Below are 26,282 nucleotides of genomic sequence, written 5' to 3'. Positions count from 1 at the left end.
ACTAGCTAGCCATTTCACATCGGTTACATATGCTCAGTCAGCCAAATACCTTTAAATGTTTGTAAATACGATGCCAGCCTACACTGCAGGGGCAAGTCAACAACATGCTAATTGCCCAAACACGTTAAACAAACAAGTTGACAATGTCGTTCTTCAGTTTGTTTACATTCACAAGAAACAAAGGAATAAAAACAAGAGTGTGGGTAGAGGTCTCAAGATTCATTCAGAACTTTATTTCAGTTACATGGTGCTTTGAAAAGCACTTAAGCAATACAGAGTGACCAGCTTTTATAATACATGTCATACTGCATAAATAAAATATTCATGCCTAAAAAGGGAAAGAATACTATTGAAACCTTTAAATCTTGACAGGTATAATAAGTTTTGAACATAAGGTACAAAATAGGCCTTTATAACAACTAACAAGACAATACTACCATAAAGCAATATTAGTGCTTTTAGAATGTTAACGCCATCCGTGAAATAAAAACGGGGAGTAAAAAAGTATCAAGCTACTTTTCTTTCTTTCCTATAAAATTGCTTATTTGCGTTGTCAAGCTGGTCAGCTTATACCGAGGTGAACAGCTTGGCTCCACACAGACGGATCTGCCTTATTAGTGTCAACTTCACCAGTGGAACCATTTTCTTTCTATCCCCCAAAACACTGGCAGAAGAATACATGTAAATCCTGACAAAATTGTCTCCCTCATCACCAGTCTCATTATTGACTCTGAACATGTTAGACTTGCAGACAAAACAAGATAAAATAATGCTTAGTGTTTTTTTGCTTGAAGTCTATCAAACTAAAAGACACATTTCAACATTGATATTGAAGCAGGATGTGTGGGTGAGAGTGGACGGCTACATTACATTATAGCTAAGGCTCTATAGAGATACACTTCTAAATCCTATTTGTGGGCAGCAATACAAAATAATTTACTCTACATTTTATCATCTTGGCTTTCTATTAGATTGTACACTCTAGCTCAATAAATGTGTTTATTACAAAACATTCTGCAAAATACATTTAAATAAAAGCAATACCAGATTAAGAGCACCTTATCCCCAAACAACATTTAACAGGTAAATCATTTTTGGAAGCAATGGCACATGAATAATCAATGGTTATTAGCGATGCTTATAAGAATCATAGGATGGTTGCATACCAGACAGGTAATACCATCTATAGTCTTGGAACAGCTCTAAAACAACTTGTGCCATACATGATGACATACTCTGTTTGTACAAATGCTCAATAAAGTTCATTCATCCTCAGAAATGTCCAGCAGGTACATGATAGTATTCACTTATAAGTAGGCTGAATGAAACACTGTCTTGACTTTCATCTATACTGGGTCTACTGTACTTAAGTATTAACAATTGCAGACCACGGGTGTTGTAATGCTAAAGTTGTAGTGCCTGGCCTGTCTGTGTTTCTCCAGAGAGAAAGGTTGGTAAACAAGGTACAGGTGATGAGGTGTTAGCAGACGATTGGACTGCAGCGGTATCACCACCTTATCAGTCAGTCAGAGTTAAGGTGGATTTGGACCTCCAAAGTCTAGACAAACAGAACAGCAATTTTGCTTTTGCTCAATCAGCAGTTTTTCTCCCTAGATAGCGTGCTAACCTGCCCTGTGCAGGTCTTAAAGGCATACTTCGGGATTTTGGCAATGACCTTTGTCTACTGCCCCAGAGTCTAATGAACTTGTGGGTACCATTTTTATGTCTGTGTCCAGTATGAAGGAAGTTAGAGGTAGTTTTAGCGATCCATTGCTAACTAGCATTAGCACAATGACTGAAAGTCTATTGTATCCGCTAGCATGTTATGCAGACTTCAGGTCATTGTGCTAACGCTAGTTAGCAACTGCGCTAGTTAGCAAATGGTATCCACAAGTTCATCTGACTCTGGGGAAATAAAGGGCCTCATTGCCAAAATCGCCAACATGTCACGACAACCCATCTCAAATATGCACGTGTAGAAGAAGACTGGCTGAACTTGTAAAAGTGTTAGATATCGCATTTTTTTGCATGTACACAAATATGTCATCATATTGTAGCTATCATGAAATGTTGAGTAAACTACAAAAGTAATGAATATCCACGTCAGTAGCTTCTATTACCAATACTCTTGCATAAGAAATACAAATAGAATCAATGATAAATGGGTTTTAAGTTTTAGGTTTAGCGACAGGAGAGGCAGCCCTTCGACAGGAGAGGCAGCCCTTCGACAGGAGAGGCAGCCCTTTGACAGGAGAGGCAGCCCTTCGACAGGAGAGGCAGCCCTTCGACAGGAGAGGCAGCCCTTCGACAGGAGAGGCAGCCCTTCGACAGGAGAGGCAGCCCTTCGACAGGAGAGGCAGCCCTTCGACAGGAGAGGCAGCCCTTCGACAGGAGAGGCAGAGCGTGCCCTAATGAATAGGACCTTGTAGATGGAACTAAGTGGCTCTGACCATATCCCTCAGTCCATATCCCAAGGCCAACACAGGGCAGTGTTGGGATATGTGCCAATAACCCCACTACAATAATAACAGGAAGAGGCGTTCTCACACAGAAACAGGAAAACAACAGAGGGGAGAGGGAGAAGAGCGAGAGAGAGATACGAGAGAGAGGAGAAAGGGCATTCTGAGGAGAAAAGCAAAGAATCAGGCTGCTACAGGCTTTCAGCTGAGCTACAACACCAAAGACCTCTTTCAGTATAATGTTTGATTGTTTTATAACATTTCAATTTTTAAAAGAAGCAACATTGGTAATTCTGATGTTTTTGTTTTTCTGGTGTAAAGACGCCGAGATAGATGGGAGAGCAGCAGCTGGTGTGGCTGGTTGTAGATGGGGGATTAGGCCGAGACCTGCCTGAGACTCGAGTACAGGAGGATGCGCCTCTCGGAGGCCTTGACATGGGGGGTGGTGGGGGTGTAGAAGGCTCAGACCGAAGCCTGGGACTCTAGTACAGGAGGATGCGCCTCTCGAAGGCCTTGACATGGGGGGTGGTGGGGGTGTAGAAGGCTCAGACCGAAGCCTGGGACTCTAGTACAGAAGAATGCGCCTCTCGATGGCCTTGCGGCAGATGGGGCACTCGCTCATGCGGTCGCCACACAGCTGGCAGGTGCCGTGGCCACATATGAAGATCATGTTCTTCAGCCGGTCCAGGCACACCGGACACATGGTCTGGAGAGACACACAAAATAACACTTAGTACTCATCTTAGTGGAGTCACCCCAGTTCTGATATAAACACATTGTATTGGAGAAATGGTTGCTTTGAGACATGGCTATAGATTCCAAAATGGTCTACAGCCTGTCTTAGGGCAAAGAAAATGTGTCTCATTTCCACACACTGTTATTAAACATTTTGTTTGTTTTTTTAAACCTGTTTTCGTGGTATCCAATTGGTAGTTATAGTCTTGTCTCATCGCTGAAACTCCGGTACAGACGACTCAGGAGAGGCGAAGGTTGAGAGCTGTGTGTCCTCCGAAACACAAACCAACCAAGCCGCACTGCTTCTTGACACAATGCCCACTTAACCCGGAAGCCAGCCGCACCAATGTGTCGGAGGAAACACCGTACACCTGGCGACCGTGTCAGTGTGCACTGTGCCCAGCCCGCCACAGGAGTCACTAGTGCGCGATGGGAAAAGGACATCCCTGTCAGCCAAACCCTCCCCTAACCTGGACGACGCTGGGCCAAATTATGCGCCACCCCATGGGTCTCCAAGTCGCGGCCGGCTGCGACAGAGCCTGGACTCGAACCCAGAATCTCTAGTGGCACAGCTAGCACTGCGATGCAGTGCCTTAGACCACTGTGCTATTCGGGAGGCCTTCATAAAAAATTGTATACATATTTTTTACACTAGTGGTTGGAATGATACTGTGAAATTGCTAAAATGATGATAATGCCCTTTAAGTGTAAGAGCTGTTTGAAAATACTGCATTACATTTCTGCCTGTTTTGGTGGGATGGAGTTCAGGCCTGCCTGGTGACATAGACCAATAAGCGAGAGAGTTCCAAATCTCTAGCAGATTTTCAGTTTTCCCCTCCCCACTCAGACCACTCCCACAGTACTAATTATATTCTTGCTTGAGAAATTGCTCTTTGCTAACAAGCTATTTGTTTCTTTGTTTTCATTTTAAAAATGGTAAAAATCACAGTACATAATTGTTAACCAGAAATTATTTGATATTGAGATAAAATCAGCTGCATTGGACCTTCAATGTTTATTGATGTGTCTATAAACAAACACACACACACGGTTAACGTTCGTTATTACAATTAAACCATCTTTAGCACACACCACCATGTCGTCTTTAGTACACACCACCATGTCGTCTTTAGCACATACCACCATGTCGTCTTTAGTACATACCACCATGTTGTCTTTAGTTCACACCACCATGTCGTCTTTAGTACACACCACCATGTTGTCTTTAGTACACACCACCATGTCGTCTTTAGTACACACCACCATGTTGTCTTTAGTACACACCACCATGTCGTCTTTAGTACATACCACCATGTCGTCTTTAGTACATACCATCATGTCGTCTTTAGTACATACCACCATGTCGTCTTTAGTACATACTGTACCACCATGTCGTCTTTAGTACATACCACCATGTCGTCTTTAGTACATACCACCATGTCGTCTTTAGTACATACCACCATGTCGTCTTTAGTACATACCACCATGTCGTCTTTAGTACATTCCACCATGTCGTCTTTAGTACACACCACCATGTCGTCTTTAGTACATACCACCATGTCGTCTTTAGTACATACCATCATGTCGTCTTTAGTACATACCACCATGTCGTCTTTAGTACATACTGTACCACCATGTCGTCTTTAGTACATACCACCATGTCGTCTTTAGTACATACCACCATGTCGTCTTTAGTACATACCACCATGTCGTCTTTAGTACATACCACCATGTCGTCTTTAGTACATTCCACCATGTCGTCTTTAGTACACACCACCATGTCGTCTTTAGTACATACCACCATGTCGTCTTTAGTACATACCATCATGTCGTCTTTAGTACATACCATCATGACATACCACCATGTCGTCTTTAGTACATACTGTACCACCATGTCGTCTTTAGTACATACCATCATGTCGTCTTTAGTACATACCACCATGTCGTCTTTAGTACATACCACCATGTCGTCTTTAGTACATACCACCAAGTCGTCTTTAGTACACACCACCACCTCGTCTTTAGTACACACCACCACCTCGTCTTTAGTACACACCACCATGTCGTCTTTAGTACACACCACCATGTCGTCTTTAGTACACACCACCATGTCGTCTTTAGTACATACCACCACGTCGTCTTTAGTACATACCACCAAGTCGTCTTTAGTACACACCACCACCTCGTCTTTAGTACACACCACCACCTCGTCTTTAGTACAAACCACCATGTCGTCTTTAGTACATACCACCATGTCGTCTTTAGTACATACCATCATGTCGTCTTTAGTACATACCACCATGTCGTCTTTAGTACATACTGTACCACCATGTCGTCTTTAGTACATACCACCATGTCGTCTTTAGTACATACCATCATGTCGTCTTTGGTACATACTGTACCACCATGTCGTCTTTAGTACATACCATCATGTCGTCTTTAGTACATACCACCATGTCGTCTTTAGTACATACCACCATGTCGTCTTTAGTACATACCATCATGACATACCACCATGTCGTCTTTAGCACACACCACCATGTCGTCTTTAGTACATACCACCATGTCGTCTTTAGTACATACCACCATGTCGTCTTTAGTACATACCACCATGTCGTCTTTAGTACATTCCAGCATGTCGTCTTTAGTACACACCACCATGTCGTCTTTAGTACATACCACCATGTCGTCTTTAGTACATACCATCATGACATACCACCATGTCGTCTTTAGCACACACCACCATGTCGTCTTTAGTACATACTGTACCACCATGTCGTCTTTAGTACATACCACCATGTCGTCTTTAGTACATACCACCATGTCGTCTTTAGTACATACCACCATGTCGTCTTTAGTACATACCACCATGTCGTCTTTAGTACATACCGCCATGTCGTCTTTAGTACATACCACCATGTCGTCTTTAGTACATACCATCATGTCGTCTTTGGTACATACTGTACCACCATGTCGTCTTTAGTACATACCATCATGTCGTCTTTAGTACATACCACCATGTCGTCTTTAGTACATACCACCATGTCGTCTTTAGTACATACCACCATGTCGTCTTTAGTACATACCATCATGACATACCACCATGTCGTCTTTAGCACACACCACCATGTCGTCTTTAGTACATACCACCATGTCGTCTTTAGTACATACCATCATGTCGTCTTTGGTACATACTGTACCACCATGTCGTCTTTAGTACATACCACCATGTCGTCTTTAGTACATACCACCATGTCGTCTTTAGTACATACCATCATGACATACCACCATGTCGTCTTTAGTACATACCACCATGTCGTCTTTAGTACATACCACCATGTCGTCTTTAGTACATTCCACCATGTCGTCTTTAGTACATACCACCATGTCGTCTTTAGTACATACCACCATGTCGTCTTTAGTACATACCATCATGACATACCACCATGTCGTCTTTAGCACACACCACCATGTCGTCTTTAGTACATACTGTACCACCATGTCGTCTTTAGTACATACCATCATGTCGTCTTTAGTACATACCACCATGTCGTCTTTAGTACATACCACCATGTCGTCTTTAGTACATACCACCATGTCGTCTTTAGTACATACCACCATGTCGTCTTTAGTACACACCACCATGTTGTCTTTAGTACATACCACCATGTCGTCTTTAGTACATACCACCATGTCGTCTTTAGTACATACCACCATGCCGTCTTTAGTACATACCACCATGTCGTCTTTAGTACATACCACCATGTCGTCTTTAGTACATACCACCATGTCGTCTTTAGTACACACCACCATGTTGTCTTTAGTACATACCACCATGTCGTCTTTAGTACATACCACCATGTCGTCTTTAGTACATACCACCATGCCGTCTTTAGTACATACCACCATGTCGTCTTTAGTACATACCACCATGTCGTCTTTAATACATTCCACCATGTCGTCTTTAGTACATACCATCATGACATACCACCATGTCGTCTTTAGTACACACCACCATGTCGTCTTTAGCACACACCATGTCGTCTTTAGTACATACCACCATGTCGTCTTTAGTACATACCACCATGTCGTCTTTAGTACATTCCACCATGTCGTCTTTAGTACACACCACCATGTCGTCTTTAGTGCATACCACCATGTCGTCTTTAGTACATTCCACCATGTCGTCTTTAGTACATACCATCATGACATACCACCATGTCGTCTTTAGTACATACCATCATGACATACCACCATGTCGTCTTTAGTACATACCACCATGTCGTCTTTAGTACATACCACCATGTCGTCTTTAGTACATACCACCAGGTTGTCTTTAGTACATACCACCATGTCGTCTTTAGTACATACCACCATGTCGTCTTTAGTACATACCACCATGTCGTCTTTAGTACACACCACCATGTCGTCTTTAGTACATACCACCATGTCGTCTTTAGTACATACCACCATGTCGTCTTTAGTACATACCACCATGTCGTCTTTAGTACATACCACCATGTCGTCTTTAGTACATTCCAGCATGTCGTCTTTAGTACACACCACCATGTCGTCTTTAGTACATACCACCATGTCGTCTTTAGTACATACCATCATGACATACCACCATGTCGTCTTTAGCACACACCACCATGTCGTCTTTAGTACATACTGTACCACCATGTCGTCTTTAGTACATACCACCATGTCGTCTTTAGTACATACCACCATGTCGTCTTTAGTACATACCACCATGTCGTCTTTAGTACATACCACCATGTCGTCTTTAGTACATACCGCCATGTCGTCTTTAGTACATACCACCATGTCGTCTTTAGTACATACCATCATGTCGTCTTTGGTACATACTGTACCACCATGTCGTCTTTAGTACATACCATCATGTCGTCTTTAGTACATACCACCATGTCGTCTTTAGTACATACCACCATGTCGTCTTTAGTACATACCACCATGTCGTCTTTAGTACATACCATCATGACATACCACCATGTCGTCTTTAGCACACACCACCATGTCGTCTTTAGTACATACCACCATGTCGTCTTTAGTACATACCATCATGTCGTCTTTGGTACATACTGTACCACCATGTCGTCTTTAGTACATACCACCATGTCGTCTTTAGTACATACCACCATGTCGTCTTTAGTACATACCATCATGACATACCACCATGTCGTCTTTAGTACATACCACCATGTCGTCTTTAGTACATACCACCATGTCGTCTTTAGTACATTCCACCATGTCGTCTTTAGTACATACCACCATGTCGTCTTTAGTACATACCACCATGTCGTCTTTAGTACATACCATCATGACATACCACCATGTCGTCTTTAGCACACACCACCATGTCGTCTTTAGTACATACTGTACCACCATGTCGTCTTTAGTACATACCATCATGTCGTCTTTAGTACATACCACCATGTCGTCTTTAGTACATACCACCATGTCGTCTTTAGTACATACCACCATGTCGTCTTTAGTACACACCACCATGTCGTCTTTAGTACACACCACCATGTCGTCTTTAGTACATACCACCATGTCGTCTTTAGTACATACCACCATGCCGTCTTTAGTACATACCACCATGTCGTCTTTAGTACATACCACCATGTCGTCTTTAGTACATACCACCATGTCGTCTTTAGTACATACCACCATGTCGTCTTTAGTACACACCACCATGTTGTCTTTAGTACATACCACCATGTCGTCTTTAGTACATACCACCATGTCGTCTTTAGTACATACCACCATGCCGTCTTTAGTACATACCACCATGTCGTCTTTAGTACATACCACCATGTCGTCTTTAATACATTCCACCATGTCGTCTTTAGTACATACCATCATGACATACCACCATGTCGTCTTTAGTACACACCACCATGTCGTCTTTAGCACACACCACCATGTCGTCTTTAGTACATACCACCATGTCGTCTTTAGTACATACCACCATGTCGTCTTTAGTACATTCCACCATGTCGTCTTTAGTACACACCACCATGTCGTCTTTAGTGCATACCACCATGTCGTCTTTAGTACATTCCACCATGTCGTCTTTAGTACATACCATCATGACATACCACCATGTCGTCTTTAGTACATACCATCATGACATACCACCATGTCGTCTTTAGTACATACCACCATGTCGTCTTTAGTACATACCACCATGTCGTCTTTAGTACATACCACCAGGTTGTCTTTAGTACATACCACCATGTCGTCTTTAGTACATACCACCATGTCGTCTTTAGTACATACCACCATGTCGTCTTTAGTACACACCACCATGTCGTCTTTAGTACATACCACCATGTCGTCTTTAGTACATACCACCATGTCGTCTTTAGTACATACCATCATGACATACCACCATGTCGTCTTTAGCACACACCACCATGTCGTCTTTAGCACACACCACCATGTCGTCTTTAGTACATACCACCATGTCGTCTTTAGTACATACCACCATGTCGTCTTTAGTACATTCCACCATGTCGTCTTTAGTACACACCACCATGTCGTCTTTAGTGCATACCACCATGTCGTCTTTAGTACATTCCACCATGTCGTCTTTAGTACATACCATCATGACATACCACCATGTCGTCTTTAGTACATACCATCATGACATACCACCATGTCGTCTTTAGTACATACCACCATGTCGTCTTTAGTACATACCACCATGTCGTCTTTAGTACATACCACCAGGTTGTCTTTAGTACATACCACCATGTCGTCTTTAGTACATACCACCATGTCGTCTTTAGTACATACCACCATGTCGTCTTTAGTACATACCACCATGTCGTCTTTAGTACATACCACCATGTCGTCTTTAGTACATACCACCATGTCGTCTTTAGTACATACCACCATGTCGTCTTTAGTACATACCACCATGTCGTCTTTAGTACACACCACCATGTCGTCTTTAGTACACACCACCATGTTGTCTTTAGTACATACCACCATGTTGTCTTTAGTACATACCACCATGTTGTCTTTAGTACATACCACCATGTCGTCTTTAGTACATACCACCATGTCGTCTTTAGTACATACCACCATGTCGTCTTTAGTACATACCACCATGTCGTCTTTAGTACATACCATCATGACATACCACCATGTCGTCTTTAGTACATACCACCATGTCGTCTTTAGTACACACCACCATGTCGTCTTTAGTACATACCACCATGTCGTCTTTAGTACATACCACCATGTCGTCTTTAGTACATACCACCATGTCGTCTTTAGTACACACCACCATGTCGTCTTTAGTACACACCACCATGTCGTCTTTAGTACATACCACCATGTCGTCTTTAGTACACACCACCATGTCGTCTTTAGTACACACCACCATGTCGTTTTTAGTACATACCACCATGTCGTCTTTAGTACATACCACCATGTCGTCTTTAGTACACACCACCATGTCGTCTTTAGTACATACCACCATGTCGTCTTTAGTACACACCACCATGTCGTCTTTAGTACATACCACCATGTTGTCTTTAGTACATACCACCATGTCGTCTTTAGTACATACCACCATGTTGTCTTTAGTACATACCACCACGCTTACCTGCTCCTTGATGTCCTGCAGTTGCTGCTGCAGTTTCTGAACGTCAGCGTTGACATTGGTGTTGTCTTTGTCTCTCTGCATGGCCGGGATATTACCGCTGGCTGTAGAAGGGAAACGGGGAAAACACACACAACGTTGAGAAACAAACAAACATATGCAGGTTCTCAAACTAGTGGCCCCCGAGCCGATTTAATGCGAGCGAGAGCGAGCGAGATGCCTTCACTGTAAAGTCTACCTGTTGTATTCTGTGTATGTGATCAAAAAAATTGGAATAGATTTTAATGACATGATGCTCTAAAGGCCAAACAAATCAAGCAATCATAAAGCCTCGTCTATGTGGGCTATTCTGGAAAGAGTTCTACACTTTAACCCAGTCCGTTTTTAACAAGCAGCAATTTCAGAGTTAGACATGTACTTCCTCAGACAGTATTTGGCTGAAATAGGTCTGAGGCCCTGTGCTTGAGGGCACAACCTTTCTGAATGGTGGAAATCAGTATCATTAAACATTTGTATGTGTGTGATTCTGTGTCTTGTGTTGAGGGGTGGGCGAAGGATCGTTGCAAAGGGGGTTTCGGCAGCAGGTCATAGGCCAGGCAGGGCATAAGCCAAGCAGGGCAGACAGCACTGGGGATTTTTGGTTTGGGGAGTTTTGAACCAGGGAAGAGGATGAGATACTTACACCAACTTAGTGCCAGATTGTTGGGCTGGAGCAGATCCAGCGAGCCCCCTGCCATTAGAGCTGAGTTAGAGTTACCTGCTGAGAATAACCAGTCACAGTGTTATAACAGGAGCCCCTGGTACAACTCCACAAGGCCTGAGGAGGAGTAGTCTACTCACTACTAAAGGCCTGGAGACAGAGGAGGGCATGAACAATGAGGTTATTAGATTTAAAACATGTTAGGTGGGAGGTGGGGGAGAGGAGTCTCTTCTAGGTAAAGTGAGCTGCAACCGCGTCCTTCAAAGTCTAAAAATCATACACACTAAGTAGTACTACTAGAAGGAAAGGTCCCAGGACAAAAGCTGTTTCGTCATCAGTACTCAACAGGTAACATGACAACTCATAGTGCTACCAGTGGGCTAGAAGAGTGGTCTAGGATGGCACTGGCATCCCTCTCCAAATGTCCAGGGACATAAGGGAATGAGTATGTGTGTGAGATTGAAATAATGTACTTTTTATTTGAAGAGATCTATGTGTGTGTGTGTGTGTGTGTGTGGTGTGTGAGATTGAAATAATGTACTTTTTATTTGAAGAGATGTGTGTGTGTGTGTGTGTGAGATTGAAATAATGTACTTTTTATTTGAAGAGATCTGTGTGTGTGTGTGTGTGTGTGTGTGTGTTTGTGAGTTTGAAATAATGTACTTTTTATTTGAAGAGATCTGTGTGTGTGTGTGTGTGTGTGTGTGTGTGTGTGTGTGTGTGTGTGTGGTGTGTGAGATTGAAATAAAGTACTTTTTATTTGAAGAGATCTGTGTGTGTGTGTGTGTGTGTGTGTGTGTGTGTGTGGTGTGTGAGATTGAAATAATGTACTTTTTATTTGAAGAGGTGTGTGTGTGTGTGTGTGTGTGTGTGTGTGTATGTGTGTGTGTGTGTGTGTGTGTGTGTGTGTGTGGTGTGTGAGATTGAAATAATGTACTTTTTATTTGAAGAGATCTCAGTGTGTGTGTGTGTGTGTGTGTGAGAGTTTGTGTGGCAACACACAAAGATCTTTCGACGAGCAAATATTTGGCAAATCATTATAAAATCAGTGAACTTACAACAGTTTCCCTTTTAACTCAACATAAAATAATAAGCAAAACAAACTAAAGGGAACTGCGGTCATAAAGGTCAGATAATAACGGGATAAGAGTGTGTGCAACTTAAAGACAACACTAGCGATGGTAAACGTAAGCCTTAATACACACTCACACATTGAAATAACCAACACTGTACCGTCACTACTTAGCTAACAGATTGGATGGAGAAATTGGATCGAGCAATGGACTGATGGCGATATTAAGTCAGTTGGCCAAATAGACTTTTAGGAGCCAGCTAAGGGAGAATTAATAGCCGGTTATGGAGGTCAATTTATTTTAATAAAATTAGTGCATGCTGCTGAAATGTTATAACACTGATGTGATTGAATTGCATGTTATGATTAAAATACATTCTCGTCTGATTAAGTTAAAGATCATGCATTATGCATTAATGACCTCAACTAGGGAGGTTTGTTTTCCAGTCTGGGAAAATGACACATTCAACTAAAACACACAAAACAATGAAATAATGCAGGAGCAAGACAGCTGTGAATCAACAAAGCAACACAAACAAACAAAAACACAACAAGTTCATCATGGGGGAAACAACAAGATGGACAGTCATGACAACGAGAGAGAAAGGAGGATAAAAGGGAATTAAAAGGGAACGTGTGGAAGATTCACTCACTAAGGTCCTCATCATCATCATCATCATCATCATCATCAGCGGCATCACCCTCCATACCTTTCCCTCCACAACAAAGGACAAAGGGCGTGCGGCGTTCCACAACAGCCCGGCACTGTACACACTTCTTCATGAGGCCGGCACAGTCTGTACGGAGGAAGGGAACACAAAGACAGAATGAAAGGTCAGTATGGCCCACTAGAACGCATCAAAGGTTCTGGAGAATTGTTGCGTTCTTGCAGCGAGGCAGGGTCTTCGGTAGGGCACACCGTAGCAAAATATTTTGCAACAGAAAAAAAAGAAGAAAAAACGTGTTCAGTAGGCTACCTCCCCACTTCAAAACGGTTCCACCGCACGAGGAAGCAACCGTAGCTGGTTTAGTGTACTTACTTTCACAAGCACACATGTGACCGCAGGGCTCGAAAAGCACGGCAGCCTTCTTGTCAGAACATACGACACACTCCTCGATCTGTATGGAGAGACAAACATCTGACGTCAGTGAAGGGAAAGAGAAGAGAAAGTCGTACCTCTAACTGGAGGATGTCGTTACACCCAAAACCAATGCAAAGCATCCATTCATGTACTAACTAAGTCATTAGTAACTTACACAACTTGATACGTCGAGGCACCCCAACAGTTGGCCTAAATCAATCATTGACATCAAAGGGAGACTTGAGCGAAAATGGGAGTGAAAAGCATTCAGATCAGAATACCGGACACAGATTAGTCCTTGTACTACAACGTTATGTCAATGGAGATTCACAAGTTTTCAGTCCAAGACCAGACTTAATCTGTTTGAGAAACCGTCCGTTAACATTATTATTTAAACCAACGATGCCGGGTTTGGTACAATACCTTGGTTCTGGACTGGACCTGGTCCTTGCAGATGAGACACTTCTTGACGCGGGGGGAGCAGAGAGAGCAGGTGGCGATGTGTCCGCACGGTCCGAACAGGGTGTCTCTCTTCATGTCAGAACACACCATACACTCCTCCAGGGTCTCACCGTTACTGTTCAGAGACGGGCTGCGAGAGCCCACCTGGCCACTGGAAGAGAGAAAGGGATAGAGAGAAAGGGATAGAGAGAGGGATAGAGAGAGGGATAGAGAGAGGGATAGAGAGAGGGATAGAGAGAGGGATAGAGAGAGGGATAGAGAGAGGGATAGAGAGAAAGGGATAGAGAGAAAGGGATAGAGAGAGGGATGGAGAGAGGGATGGAGAGAGGGATAGAGAGAGGGATAGAGAGAGGGATAGTGAGAGGGATAGAGAGAGGGATAGAGAGAGGGATGGAGAGAGGGATAGAGAGAGGGATAGAGAGAGGGATAGAGAGAGGGATGGATAGAGAGAGGGATAGAGAGAGGGATAGAGAGAGGGATAGAGAGAGGGATAGAGAGAGGGATAGAGAGAGGGATAGAGAGAGGGATAGAGAGAGGGATAGAGAGAGGGATAGAGAGAGGGATAGAGAGAGAAAATAAGACGGGACATATTAAAAGAAGATGGGGAGAAAACAAGTTGAAGCTGTTTCATCTAAGAGTGTAAACCATGTCCTAGACCTGGGGTTTCTTACCTGATCTTCTCCTTGTGGCACTTGGCCAGGGCCTTACAGAGGCTGGGGTCGGGGCAGAGGTCCAGAGGGGACTGGCCCTTCTTGTTGCGCATGGTCAGGTCTGCTCCGTTAGCTGCTAGGAAGCAGGCGATGGACGCTGCACTCTTCTTCTCTGCTCCCTGGGTGCCCAGGCCCATGATCAGCTGTGGAGGACCAACACACACAGGAGTCAATAACACTTTGTCTCCCTTTCTCTTTCCCCCTCCCCCCAGCTCCACCAGACAGAGGAGCACAGAGCAGAATACAGTGTATTTGGGACATATGCAGTATGTTGGGTAGGGCTGGGCTATATATCAAATTAATTTGATTAGCGCGATGTTCCAAATGCCTGTATCGCAAGAATCGAGGCTGTTATTTTTTTCCTGTTTTTATGAGAGTTCTGTGTCTTTTTGGTCTCGTCTCCTTCTGTGCACCTTCCCACTCAGAGACACCAAGCCCCTCCCCCTTCCACTTACAACAAAAGACCAAAGATAACTTCTTCCTCCCTGACAACAAGCAGTTTAAACTCACCATTTGCATTGGAGGTGTGGTCCAACAGAATCGGTCATATGGACACAGAAATGCTTAGACATTTTACTGTAATAGACAATAACTTAACCTTTTATCGACCCCCTTTTATTGTCTCATCTCCCAAAATGTAGAACAGAGCAGACCCTACTAAAACCCGTATCAATTAACATGATTGTGGAAAATGGATGCTCAGTTTGTCACGCACGACATTGCGGTAGCCACAGACTGATGTGCAAGCTGTCTAGTCTGTGTTTAATACATGTGCAATGAGCATTAAAAAAGGCACTTAAATAAGGAATTGGCAACTTGTTCTCATTCTGAGAAATAAGCATCTTCTCCAGGTAGGCCACGCGATTTCAATATGTAAAGGTGAACCGGCTGCTGTTCAAACAGTTGGAGACAGACAGGAAGGTGTCTTCATAACAGTCCAACTGTTCTAATGTTGGAGAGTAAATATATCCACGTTGGCGAGACTTGGAATATAAAGTTAAGTTGGCTACTCACTGGCACGTGGGCTTGGCTTGAGAGATTGTTTCTGAGACCTGTGTTACATTTCTATAATGACTGTTACCAGAAGTTAGTCATTATTGTTCTGGTTAAAAAGCGCGTTTTCATAGATAGACCAAAGCTAGATCAGTGATTATTGCAACAACAAAAAGCAGGGTAAACTATTTTGATAGATAATATATACTAGTGGGTCTTATGGTTGTGGAAGGCTTCTATTTATCCAAGCTCTGGATTCATCAGATTATTCCTGACTTGGTGTATTGACCTTTAATTGTGCAACAAAGTTTATTCAGAGAAAACAGATATATTGTGAATGACGATTGAAAATATTTTGATATGATTTTCAGGCCATATCGCCCAGCCTATCGCCCAGCCTATCGCCCAGCCTATCGCCCAGCCTATCGCCCAGCCTATGGGAGAGTAGAGCTCTCCCATAGCATCACTTTAGAAAGTTAGAAAGAGTAGAAGACATTTCAGAATAAATGACTGAGGAGACAGGGGCTTTGAAAATGGCCCAGCCAGCCGAGTGAGGCACTCAAATGCTCAATCGCCTACAGTATTTTTGGAGGGTTCTAGCGGTATGTGTTAGGTGTTTGTGGAGGGTTCTAGAGGTATGTGTTAGGTGTTTGTGGAGGGTTCTAGAGGTATGTGTTAGGTGTTTGTGGAGGGTTCTAGAGGTATATTACTTGATTTAGGATGGTTTTACAGGTATATGTTAGGTGTATTCTGTACCGTGTTTGTGGAGGGTTCTAGCGGTATGTGTTAGGTGTTTGTGGAGGGTTCTAGAGGTATATTAGTTGATTTAGGATGGTTTTACAGGTATATGTTAGGTGTATTCTGTACCGTGTTTTTGGAGGGTTCCCAGGGCTCCACCTTGCTGACGTCTTGCATGTCCTGCAGCTGGCGGAGCTGGGACAGCGTGTGGTGACGCAGCGCCTCGTGGAGAGGAGTGTCCCCATCCTTGTCCTGCACGTCCAGCTTTGCCTCTGCTCGCACCAGCAGCTGGAGATAGACAGGCAGAGAGGCAGACAGGCACACACAGACACAGAGCAATCCAAATTAACATGGTGATCATTTAAAATGAGCATTTATTTGCATAACAGTCCAGTACATAAAAAAAAAAAAATGATCATCATCCAAATAAGTCTAGCATGGCATCACAGCTAGAGATCCTGCATATTGACTGTGTTCCTGCACCACTGAAGCTGCACTTCCAAACCACTCCAAAAGATGGCGACGTAACAACTTCGTTGTCTTCATCTTCTCACCAGCCTTTAGTGCACCGTCAGGAGTGACAGACAGATGGGGAGATAACTACAGATAGCATCTTCAGGTAGCTGTAGGAGAGAGGAAGTGAGGAGAGGAGACTGACCCTGACTATCTGTGTGTGCTGTCTCTCCACAGCCAGGTGCAGGGCTGTCTGCTGGTTTACGTTCTGGATGTCCAGGCTGGCACTGCCCTGAGAGGAGGAAAGCGAGGGAACAGATAGAGAAAAGAAAGACGGCGTTGGCATTCAAAAAGACCTGTTTGAACTCTGCAGTAGGCTATAACACATTCCTTCTGCAATGTACCACCTTGTGTATTTTGACAACATTTCTGGAATGTTACAATAACATCTTCTCTCACACCATTGAAATACGGCAGCCTCATTAGCCCAATTCCTGCTCTGCTTGGTGGGACGCTACTTACTACACTGTGGTCCTGTTAGATAGAGGTCTGCAACAATACTGTCTCAGATATCTCAGATAGGCCGAGCATGATCCTGAAGAAGCAGGTTATAGGCTAACAGTGCTTGTGCACCACTAGGTACCCAAAGGATAATATGGATTCAATAAACAATGAAAGCAGTTATTGCTACCCTATACAGGCACAAACCTATACAGCATTATACAATTAAGAATAAGGCCAGCACTTACTGTGTGCGTGCGAGCCAAGATGGAGACACTAGGGCTGCTATGGACCATCAGTATGAAACCAGGGGTGTCAGTGGTTAGGTTAATGCTAGCGTGTCCTACCTGGTGAACCAGCAGCTCGGCCACCTCTACGTGGTTGTTGAGCGCCGCCAGGTGCAGGGCGGTGTAACCGTCATCTTTCTTCTCATCTACGATCCAGGGCCGCGGCAGCTTGGCCAGCAACACACGCATGGCACTGCTCAGAGAGGGAGGAAGAGAGGGACAGAGGGATGACTGGAAGGTGACTGCAGGTGCATGACAACAGGAACCTATGATGGAAGGAAGGTCATGGCGCAATCAATTAATCGTTGTTGGATTTGAGGAGGGATGCACCACACATGGCAGCTGAGCCCCTATCTAGTGCACTAAGTTTGACTAGACTCCTATAGTCAAGGTCAGAATCTATTTTATATAATATAACATCCATCTCAATGCATCTTTAGATTCTATATCTAAAAGTCCAATTGCAAGGCATCACTACACTGAGGACAGATACAGAATGGTGCTGAAACAGCACATTTATTATGACACGTAAATGACTCGCATACTAAATAAACCAAGGGATGGGCTGGTAGCATAACCCGGAGTAGTAGGTTAATGATACAAGCGTTGTGCAATTTTAGAAACCCAGTTAAAAGAAGCAGCACAAAAGCCCCAGTTATGGAGAGACAAACTGGTAATAACACCACAGATTGCTGCATTTAGTCAGCTCTCATGAACTGTGTGATATTGTTTAAACAGGGTTGTTTAAGAGTGCTGTGATGCGAGGCAGCAGCGACTGGTTGTGTTCCTGTTTGAAGGTCATTCGGAGGCTACATGCCTTATAGAGAGATGGCTGCTGCATAGGAAACTGCATGGTATGAGAAGAACGTGTCTGACTCTGGACTAGAATAAAACCAATTGACAATCAGCACAGCACTTGCAAAGGACAACTGACTATGATGCCACACCAAAATGGGAGGGAGAGCATGGTAGAGAGAAAAATGATAATGTAAACTACCCCCTATAGTACATGGGCAGACCGTATTTGAACATGGGAGGAGGAGAAAGAGGGGTAGAGAGGTAAATGGCGGGAGAGCGAGAAAGAGAAAAAAAAGAGAGCGAGAGCAGAAAAGAGAAAGATCGAGAAAAAGAGAGCGAGAGACTGAAAGAGAGCGCAAGAGAAAGAGAGGTAGAAGGAGAGAGAGAGGTAGAAGGAGAGAGAGGGGGATAGGAGGAGGAGGAAAACATGCATACAACAACCTCCCTGCTGAGCAGACTTGGTCTTCCATCCTGTCCCATCATGGCAACTTCCTCAGCTAGCCAACACTCATCCATTATCTCTGTCTCCTCTCCCCCAGCCCAGCCCTGGGTAAGCAGCCTGGGATAGAGGTGAACAGCCCCTGACCAGTCCAGTGGGTCTCATCCCAACACACACTGCATGTAGTGAGGCAACACTGTAACCTACCGACTATAGTCAACCAGGTCACTTTTGTAAAAAAAATGACTAAAAACGGCAATATGTAGGTTAATGTCTTCTGACTTTCTGTGGGGAGACTTAGCCGGCACAATGTAATGGCGTAGCCGTAGGGTGCATCTTTGAACTGCGACAGAAAAGCAGCAGCCAATTTCACAAGGGTTTGGACACTGCTGAAGAGCTCTGGCAAGGCACTGGAGCGAGCACACACGAGCACACAGGAAAAGAGTGCAGTAGTTGCTAGGTAGATGTTAGGCACTTATACACATGTAGTAGTGAAAAAAAAACACTCTGGAGTACTGGCTAGCTGCAGCTCTCTGGAGTACTGGCTAGCTGCAGCTCCCTGGAGTACTGGCTAGCTGCAGCTCTCTGGAGTACTGGCTAGCTGCAGCTCTCTGGAGTACTGGCTAGCTGTAGCTCTCTGGAGTACTGGCTAGCTGCAGCTCTCTGGAGTACTGGCTAGCTGCAGCTCTCTGGAGTACTGGCTAGCTGCAGCTCTCTGGAGTACTGGCTAGCTGCAGCTCTCTGGAGTACTGGCTAGCTGCAGCTCTTGCAGCTCTCTGGAGTACTGGCTAGCTGCAGCTCTCTGGAGTACTGGCTAGCTGCAGCTCCCTGGAGTACTGGCTAGCTGCAGCTCCCTGGAGTACTGGCTAGCTGCAGCTCCCTGGAGTACTGGCTAGCTGCAGCTCTCTGGAGTACTGGCTAGCTGTAGCTCTCTGGAGTACTGGCTAGCTGCAGCTCTCTGGAGTACTGGCTAGCTGCAGCTCTCTGGAGTACTGGCTAGCTGCAGCTCTCTGGAGTACTGGCTAGCTGCAGCTCTTGCAGCTCTCTGGAGTACTGGCTAGCTGCATTGTGGATTGTGATAAACCCACAGTCTCTCTCTCCATCTGTCCTTAGAGTAATAACATACCATCAAAGATGTACAGAGCTGGGGCTGGCTGCAGTACTACAGTATACACTGAACCCCAGTCTCTCTTTCACCGCACAGACACACTGGATCGAGAAACACCCTCAACAGACAACCTAGCCAATGACAGCCCTGCTTGCGTCCCCAGTCCTGAGTCCCCTATAGTGACTCGGGACTGATAGACTGGCGCCCTCTGCTGTTTCCTAGGTGATACTCCGGCGCTGTGCTGGTAGGGATGGAGAGAGGAGAGCCTCTCCAGTAAGAAGAAATCTGACCATAGAGATGGATAGAGGACGCACTTGAACACTGCATGGGCAGCGCCATTGAGAGCTTTCAAGGAATCCATCAAGGCAAAGAAAGGTGTTCTCTCTTTCTGACTAAATTGACATGCTCCATGCCACGCTGGGTAAAATGGGCGTACATTAATATTAATGCCCCAGCCACACGGCCTGCCTGGCAGGCACTGCTGCAATGCAGTTAGCTATTTGACAGAAATATACAATGAAAAAAAGGGGAAAACGAAAGAAGAAAATACTTTTTCCTGTCCGTGTGCGAGTGGATTTTTACTGCAAGAAAGGGGCTCTGTGGGAAAGTGGGGAGGGGGTGAAGGCATAGGGGGAGAGAGTGGGGATGGGCAGGTCAGGCTCCAGCCCTTAAGTATTAACAGGTAATAAACTTGACATGGGCATTAAAACCAGGGAGGCTTGGCGAGAGATTCTGGGGCAAGTGGAGGAAGAGGGAGAGAGAGCAAGTTACAACGATGAGGGAACTGGAGAAATAAAATGGGAGCTCCTCTTGTTACGATTGGTGTTAAAGCTTGCAGGTCGCTAGAGAGAGTGCCTCAATGCAGAAGGAAGGGCACATAGCGGAGGAAGGAGAACAGGTGGGAGAGAGAAAGATAGATCAGAAGAGAGAGAGAGAGAGAGAGAGAGAAAGAGAGGAAGTGAAGACGGAGACGTGATGAACTGGGTCACCCTGAGAGAGATGCCAGGAGTCCCTCAGGAGCACTCCACCAGGGCCTGTTGTCTTGGGCTGCAGTTTGTCCTTGACCAGGAACCTGTATACTATGTGTTTGGGGAAGGGTCGACAGGGCCCTTCTGCTGCCCCGGCCTAGCTGACAGCCATCTGTGTGGTGGTCAGTACCTGGTACCAACCATCCAACGGGAGGGCGGGGGGACAATAACTTTACTAGGACAAAGCTAAATATGAAGCGTCCCATAATGTTTCACTGACAACATTTCTTCCACGTTTGAGCATACTTTGGGTTGTCAATATTTGGGAAAGTAAACAGACAATTTGCCATTTCCAACATGTCTGTCGTGAGTTTTTTTCTGCCATTTCACAGAATAAAAATGATTAGAAGGAAACATGGCTACTGACTACAATCAATGTGGACTATTCATGTAGTATTTGTGATCAATCTTTGAAATAATGACCAGTTCCCAACCAATCATTCACAAAAGCCACCAAGCCAGACTCCTAATGCACTGATTACTGATGACTGTTTTAGCCCTACCATGGAAGGCCAGTCTGTTTGAGCCCTACCATGGAAGGCCAGTCTGTTTGAGCCCTACCATGGAAGGCCAGTCTGTTTGAGCCCTACCATGGAAGGCCAGTCTGTTTGAGCCCTACCATGGAAGGCCAGTCTGTTTTAGCCTTACCATGGAAGGCCAGTCTGTTTTAGCCTTACCATGGAAGGCCAGTCTGTTTGAGCCCTACCATGGAAGGCCAGTCTGTTTGAGCCCTACCATGGAAGGCCAGTCTGTTTGAGCCCTACCATGGAAGGCCAGTCTGTTTTAGCCTTACCATGGAAGGCCAGTCTGTTTTAGCCTTACCATGGAATTGGCATTCCAAGTCAATTGAAATAGAATGGCACTCAGACTACCATACCTTGGCTTCAGTGTCCTTTTATCTGGTATGTGGACTGGGGGGTGACAGTGTTCAGTGACAGCAAATATATGTACATGTAAATATATGATGATGTAGCCTAAATAAGTAAATAGAGCCCCACATATTGGTCTTGGCTATCAAAAGGGGGATGGATACACCCACTGACCGAGTCCCACCATTAAGATGGACTAGAGAAGGGGTATTCAACTCTTACCCTACGAGGTCCAGGGCCAGGTGCTTTTCTGTTCTACCTGACCATTAATTGTACCCACCTGGTCTCCCAGGTCTGAAGCAGTGCCTAATAAAAGGGGAAAAATGAAAGTACTTTTTTTTAAGCAGTTGAACTGGCTTTGAGGTCCAGATTTGAATTTTAGGGGACTTTTTGGGCACATCCCAATGAGGACTGACAGGGTAAATAAACCAGTGGAGGGTAAAGAAGCACATCAGATGAACCAGGCTCCAGCTTCATATTAAAGCCTTTGATTAGGCTGTCGTGGATGGAATTTTCTCCCTGAAATGTGACCTTCGCTGCCTTTGTCTAACAGAGTAGGCTGTTTGTGCGCGTTTTCATTAACCAAGATGGGAAGAAAGTGACTTGACAGAAGCATTTATATTATGTTTTGGTTAGATAATAAATCACAATGCATATAGCGTGCAGTTGTTTGTGGTGACATTTTTAAAGCAGGTGCATTTTTAAAGCAATCCAGCCGGCCATGTCTGGTTTTGTTCATCTGTGAAGTAGGCATACTAATGCCTCGTTTTGAATTAGCCTAAATTATCCTTAAATCACCTTGCATTGTGGAATGTCCTGACACATAGGGATTTATGAAGACACAGGCAGACAGTGATAGTGCTGAATGGCACATTAATGTCCCATTGGTTCTAGATGACCCAATTATTTGCCCACAATGCTCCTCTTCCCCTTGCACATTACTCTCTTCAGCGCCTATAAAAAAACAATTCTCATCTTACCAACTCATCTCATTCACTAGCCACGATAGCCATAATACACGCCCTGCCACGATAGCCGTAATACACGCCGCCCTGCCACGATAGCGTAATACACGGCCTGCCACGAGAGCCGTAATACAGGCCCTGCCACGACAGCCGTAATACACGCCCTGCCACGACAGCCGTAATACACGCCCTGCCACGACAGCCGTAATACACGCCCTGCCACGACAGCCGTAATACACAGCCTGCCACGAGAGCCGTAATACAGGCCCTGCCACGACAGCCGTAATACACGCCCTGCCACGACAGCCGTAATACACGCCCTGCCACGACAGCCGTAATACACGCCCTGCCACGACAGCCGTAATACACGCCCTGCCACGACAGCCGTAATACACGCCCTGCCACGATAGCCGTAATACACGCCCTGCCACGATAGCCGTAATACACGCCCTGCCACGATAGCCGTAATACACGCCCTGCCACGATAGCCGTAATACACGCCCTGCCACGATAGCCGTAATACACGCCCTGCCACGATAGCCGTAATACAGGCCCTGCCACGACAGCCGTAATACACGCCCTGCCACGATAGCCGTAATACACGGCCTGCCACGAGAGCCGTAATACAGGCCCTGCCACGAGAGCCGTAATACAGGCCCTGCCACGACAGCCGTAATACACGCCCTGCCACGACAGCCGTAATACACGCCCTGCCACGACAGCCGTAATACACGCCCTGCCACGACAGCCGTAATACACGCCCTGCCACGACAGCCGTAATACACGCCCTGCCACGACAGCCGTAATACACGCCCTGCCACGACAGCCGTAATACACGCCCTGCCACGACAGCCGTAATACACGCCCTGCCACGACAGCCGTAATACACGCCCTGCCACGACAGCCGTAATACACGCCCTGCCACGATAGCCGTAATACACGCCCTGCCACGATAGCCGTAATACACGCCCTGCCACGATAGCCGTAATACACGCCCTGCCACGATAGCCGTAATACACGCCCTGCCACGATAGCCGTAATACACGCCCTGCCACGATAGCCGTAATACACGCCCTGCCACGATAGCCGTAATACACGCCCTGCCACGATAGCCGTAATACACGCCCTGCCACGATAGCCGTAATACAGGCCCTGCCACGATAGCCGTAATACAGGCCCTGCCACGACAGCCGTAATACACGCCCTGCCACGATAGCCGTAATACACGGCCTGCCACGACAGCCGTAATATACGGCCTGCCACGACAGCCGTAATACAGGCCCTGCCACGACAGCCGTAATACACGGCCTGCCACGATAGCCGTAATACACGGCCTGCCACGATAGCCGTAATATACCCACACTCCCAACCCCCGGGTGCACATTAAGGTTTTTGCCCAGGCACTACACGCTGATTAAAATAACCAACTCATCATCAAGCTTTGATTATTTGAATCAGCTGTGTAGTGCTAGGGCCAAAACCAAAACGTACACCCAGGGAAGGCCCCAGGACCGAGTTTGGGAACCCTGCTCTGGCTGAGGAAGTAATGATGAAGAGGGGAAATACAAGGGAGTGTGTATGTCGATGACAACACAACGTCCAGACTTTTACAGCAACATGCGTTCATTACTCTGTCCCTGCCTAGTGACATGACTATGCTTTCTTTCACCACAAGACTTACCATCATGACGGATTCATTTCCTGACCATTTTCTCACCACAATATCCATGACTCTGTGCATCAAACATGGCATGAACAACATATACAGTACAACATAAAAACCTACACTTGCCTGTGGGGAATTTTCATGCTATTGTCTCACACCGAGGTAAAGAAGCCAGGCTTCGAGAGGGATTGTTGGGGGTTAGCAGTGCAGAACAGAGCGGTGATTGAGAATTCAGCTGCTCGAAGCGAGGGCCTTCGATCGACGGCCAGGTAGACCAGGCAACCTCCCGCCTCCCTGCCTGCTACACTGTCACCATATGGGGAGAGCATCTGAGACACCAATGATCTACAGCATGCTTGTAAATCTACCTCTCTAAATCACTGACCGCTGGCTGCCTCGGCCCCAGGCCACACACACACCGTTCACACTCCAACAGATGTCGGAGTTTAGTCTGTAGTAGATGAGCTGTAGGGGTACCTGTTACACTACACCATAATAAACCAACACCTTTAAACCAATAACATAGGTCAACCCTCATCAGAGTCCATACTGAAGTAAAGTGCAGTAACTGTAGGTAGAAGCTCCTAACAAGAGATTAAGAGGCTGCTGTAGTATTGCGGGGATGGATAAGGTCTACTCACCCTCTTACCTACTACAAATACACAGGGAAGGAAGATACACAGGTGGAAGACAGCCCATTTAGCATAGTAAAATGAATCCATTGTTTGCAGAGGAATGATGGGAGTAAAGGGCTGTGTATCAGCCATCGTCTCCCCCTTAAGCTCTGGAATAATAGGGCCACATGGCCCAGAGCAGTAGAATGTATATGGGTGTAGTATAATGGCTTAGTTGTGACTCTCAAGGGAGCGGGATCGTTTAAATGTACATTGTTGTAAAGACAAGAGAGCCCATATAAGCAAGATTAAACAATTCCACCTGTAGCCGACCAGATCCATGTGGTGTGGAGATAAAGAACGACTGTAGCCCACCAGATCCATGTGGTGTGGAGATAAAGAACGACTGTAGCCCACCAGATCCATGTGGTGTGGAGATAAAGAATGACTGTAGCCCACCAGATCCATGTGGTGTGGAGATAAAGAACGACTGTAGCCCACCAGATCCATGTGGTGTGGAGATAAAGAACGACTGTAGCCCACCAGATCCATGTGGTGTGGAGATAAAGAACGACTGTAGCCCACCAGATCCATGTGGTGTGGAGATAAAGAACGACTGTAGCCCACCAGATCCATGTGGTGTGGAGATAAAGAACGACTGTAGCCCACCAGATCCATGTGGTGTGGAGATAAAGAACGACTGTAGCCCACCAGATCCATGTGGTGTGGAGATAAAGAACGACTGTAGCCCACCAGATCCATGTGGTGTGGAGATAAAGAATGACTGTAGCCCACCAGATCCATGTGGTGTGGAGATAAAGAACGACTGTAGCCCACCAGATCCATGTGGTGTGGAGATAAAGAACGACTGTAGCCCACCAGATCCATGTGGTTTGGAGATAAAGAACGACTGTAGCCCACCAGATCCATGTGGTGTGGAGATAAAGAACGACTGTAGCCCACC

At 45.4% G+C, this 26,282-nt stretch overlaps 1 protein-coding gene across 5 annotated transcripts in view; it reads right to left on the bottom strand.

Annotated features, from left to right (window-relative positions):
* Positions 1-204: 204 nt before the first annotated feature.
* Positions 205-26,282, bottom strand: part of LOC110530507 (E3 ubiquitin-protein ligase mib1) — a 93,716-nt gene continuing 67,638 nt past the window's right edge. For 2 of the 5 annotated variants that reach the window (XM_036986155.2, XM_090182569.1), the window contains 10 exons: positions 17,892-18,024; positions 17,249-17,335; positions 16,720-16,878; positions 14,821-15,002; positions 14,111-14,300; positions 13,646-13,724; positions 13,259-13,402; positions 11,516-11,593; positions 10,837-10,937; positions 205-3,165 (listed from right to left, as the gene is read on the bottom strand). In XM_036986155.2, the coding sequence (XP_036842050.2) occupies positions 3,025-3,165; positions 10,837-10,937; positions 11,516-11,593; positions 13,259-13,402; positions 13,646-13,724; positions 14,111-14,300; positions 14,821-15,002; positions 16,720-16,878; positions 17,249-17,335; positions 17,892-18,024 (1,294 nt within the window). In that variant the 3' untranslated portion in view covers positions 205-3,024. The remainder of the gene's footprint in view (positions 3,166-10,836; positions 10,938-11,515; positions 11,594-13,258; positions 13,403-13,645; positions 13,725-14,110; positions 14,301-14,820; positions 15,003-16,719; positions 16,879-17,248; positions 17,336-17,891; positions 18,025-26,282) is intronic. The other 3 variants (XM_090182566.1, XM_090182567.1, XM_090182568.1) reach the window with 3 other exon arrangements.

The sequence above is a fragment of the Oncorhynchus mykiss genome, chromosome 8, assembly GCF_057628025.1.
Source record: "Oncorhynchus mykiss isolate SJ-2025 chromosome 8, ASM5762802v1, whole genome shotgun sequence".
Lineage (NCBI taxonomy): Eukaryota > Metazoa > Chordata > Actinopteri > Salmoniformes > Salmonidae > Oncorhynchus > Oncorhynchus mykiss.
Note: the sequence above shows the minus strand (reverse complement) of the source record. Positions and strands in the feature narration are given on the sequence as shown.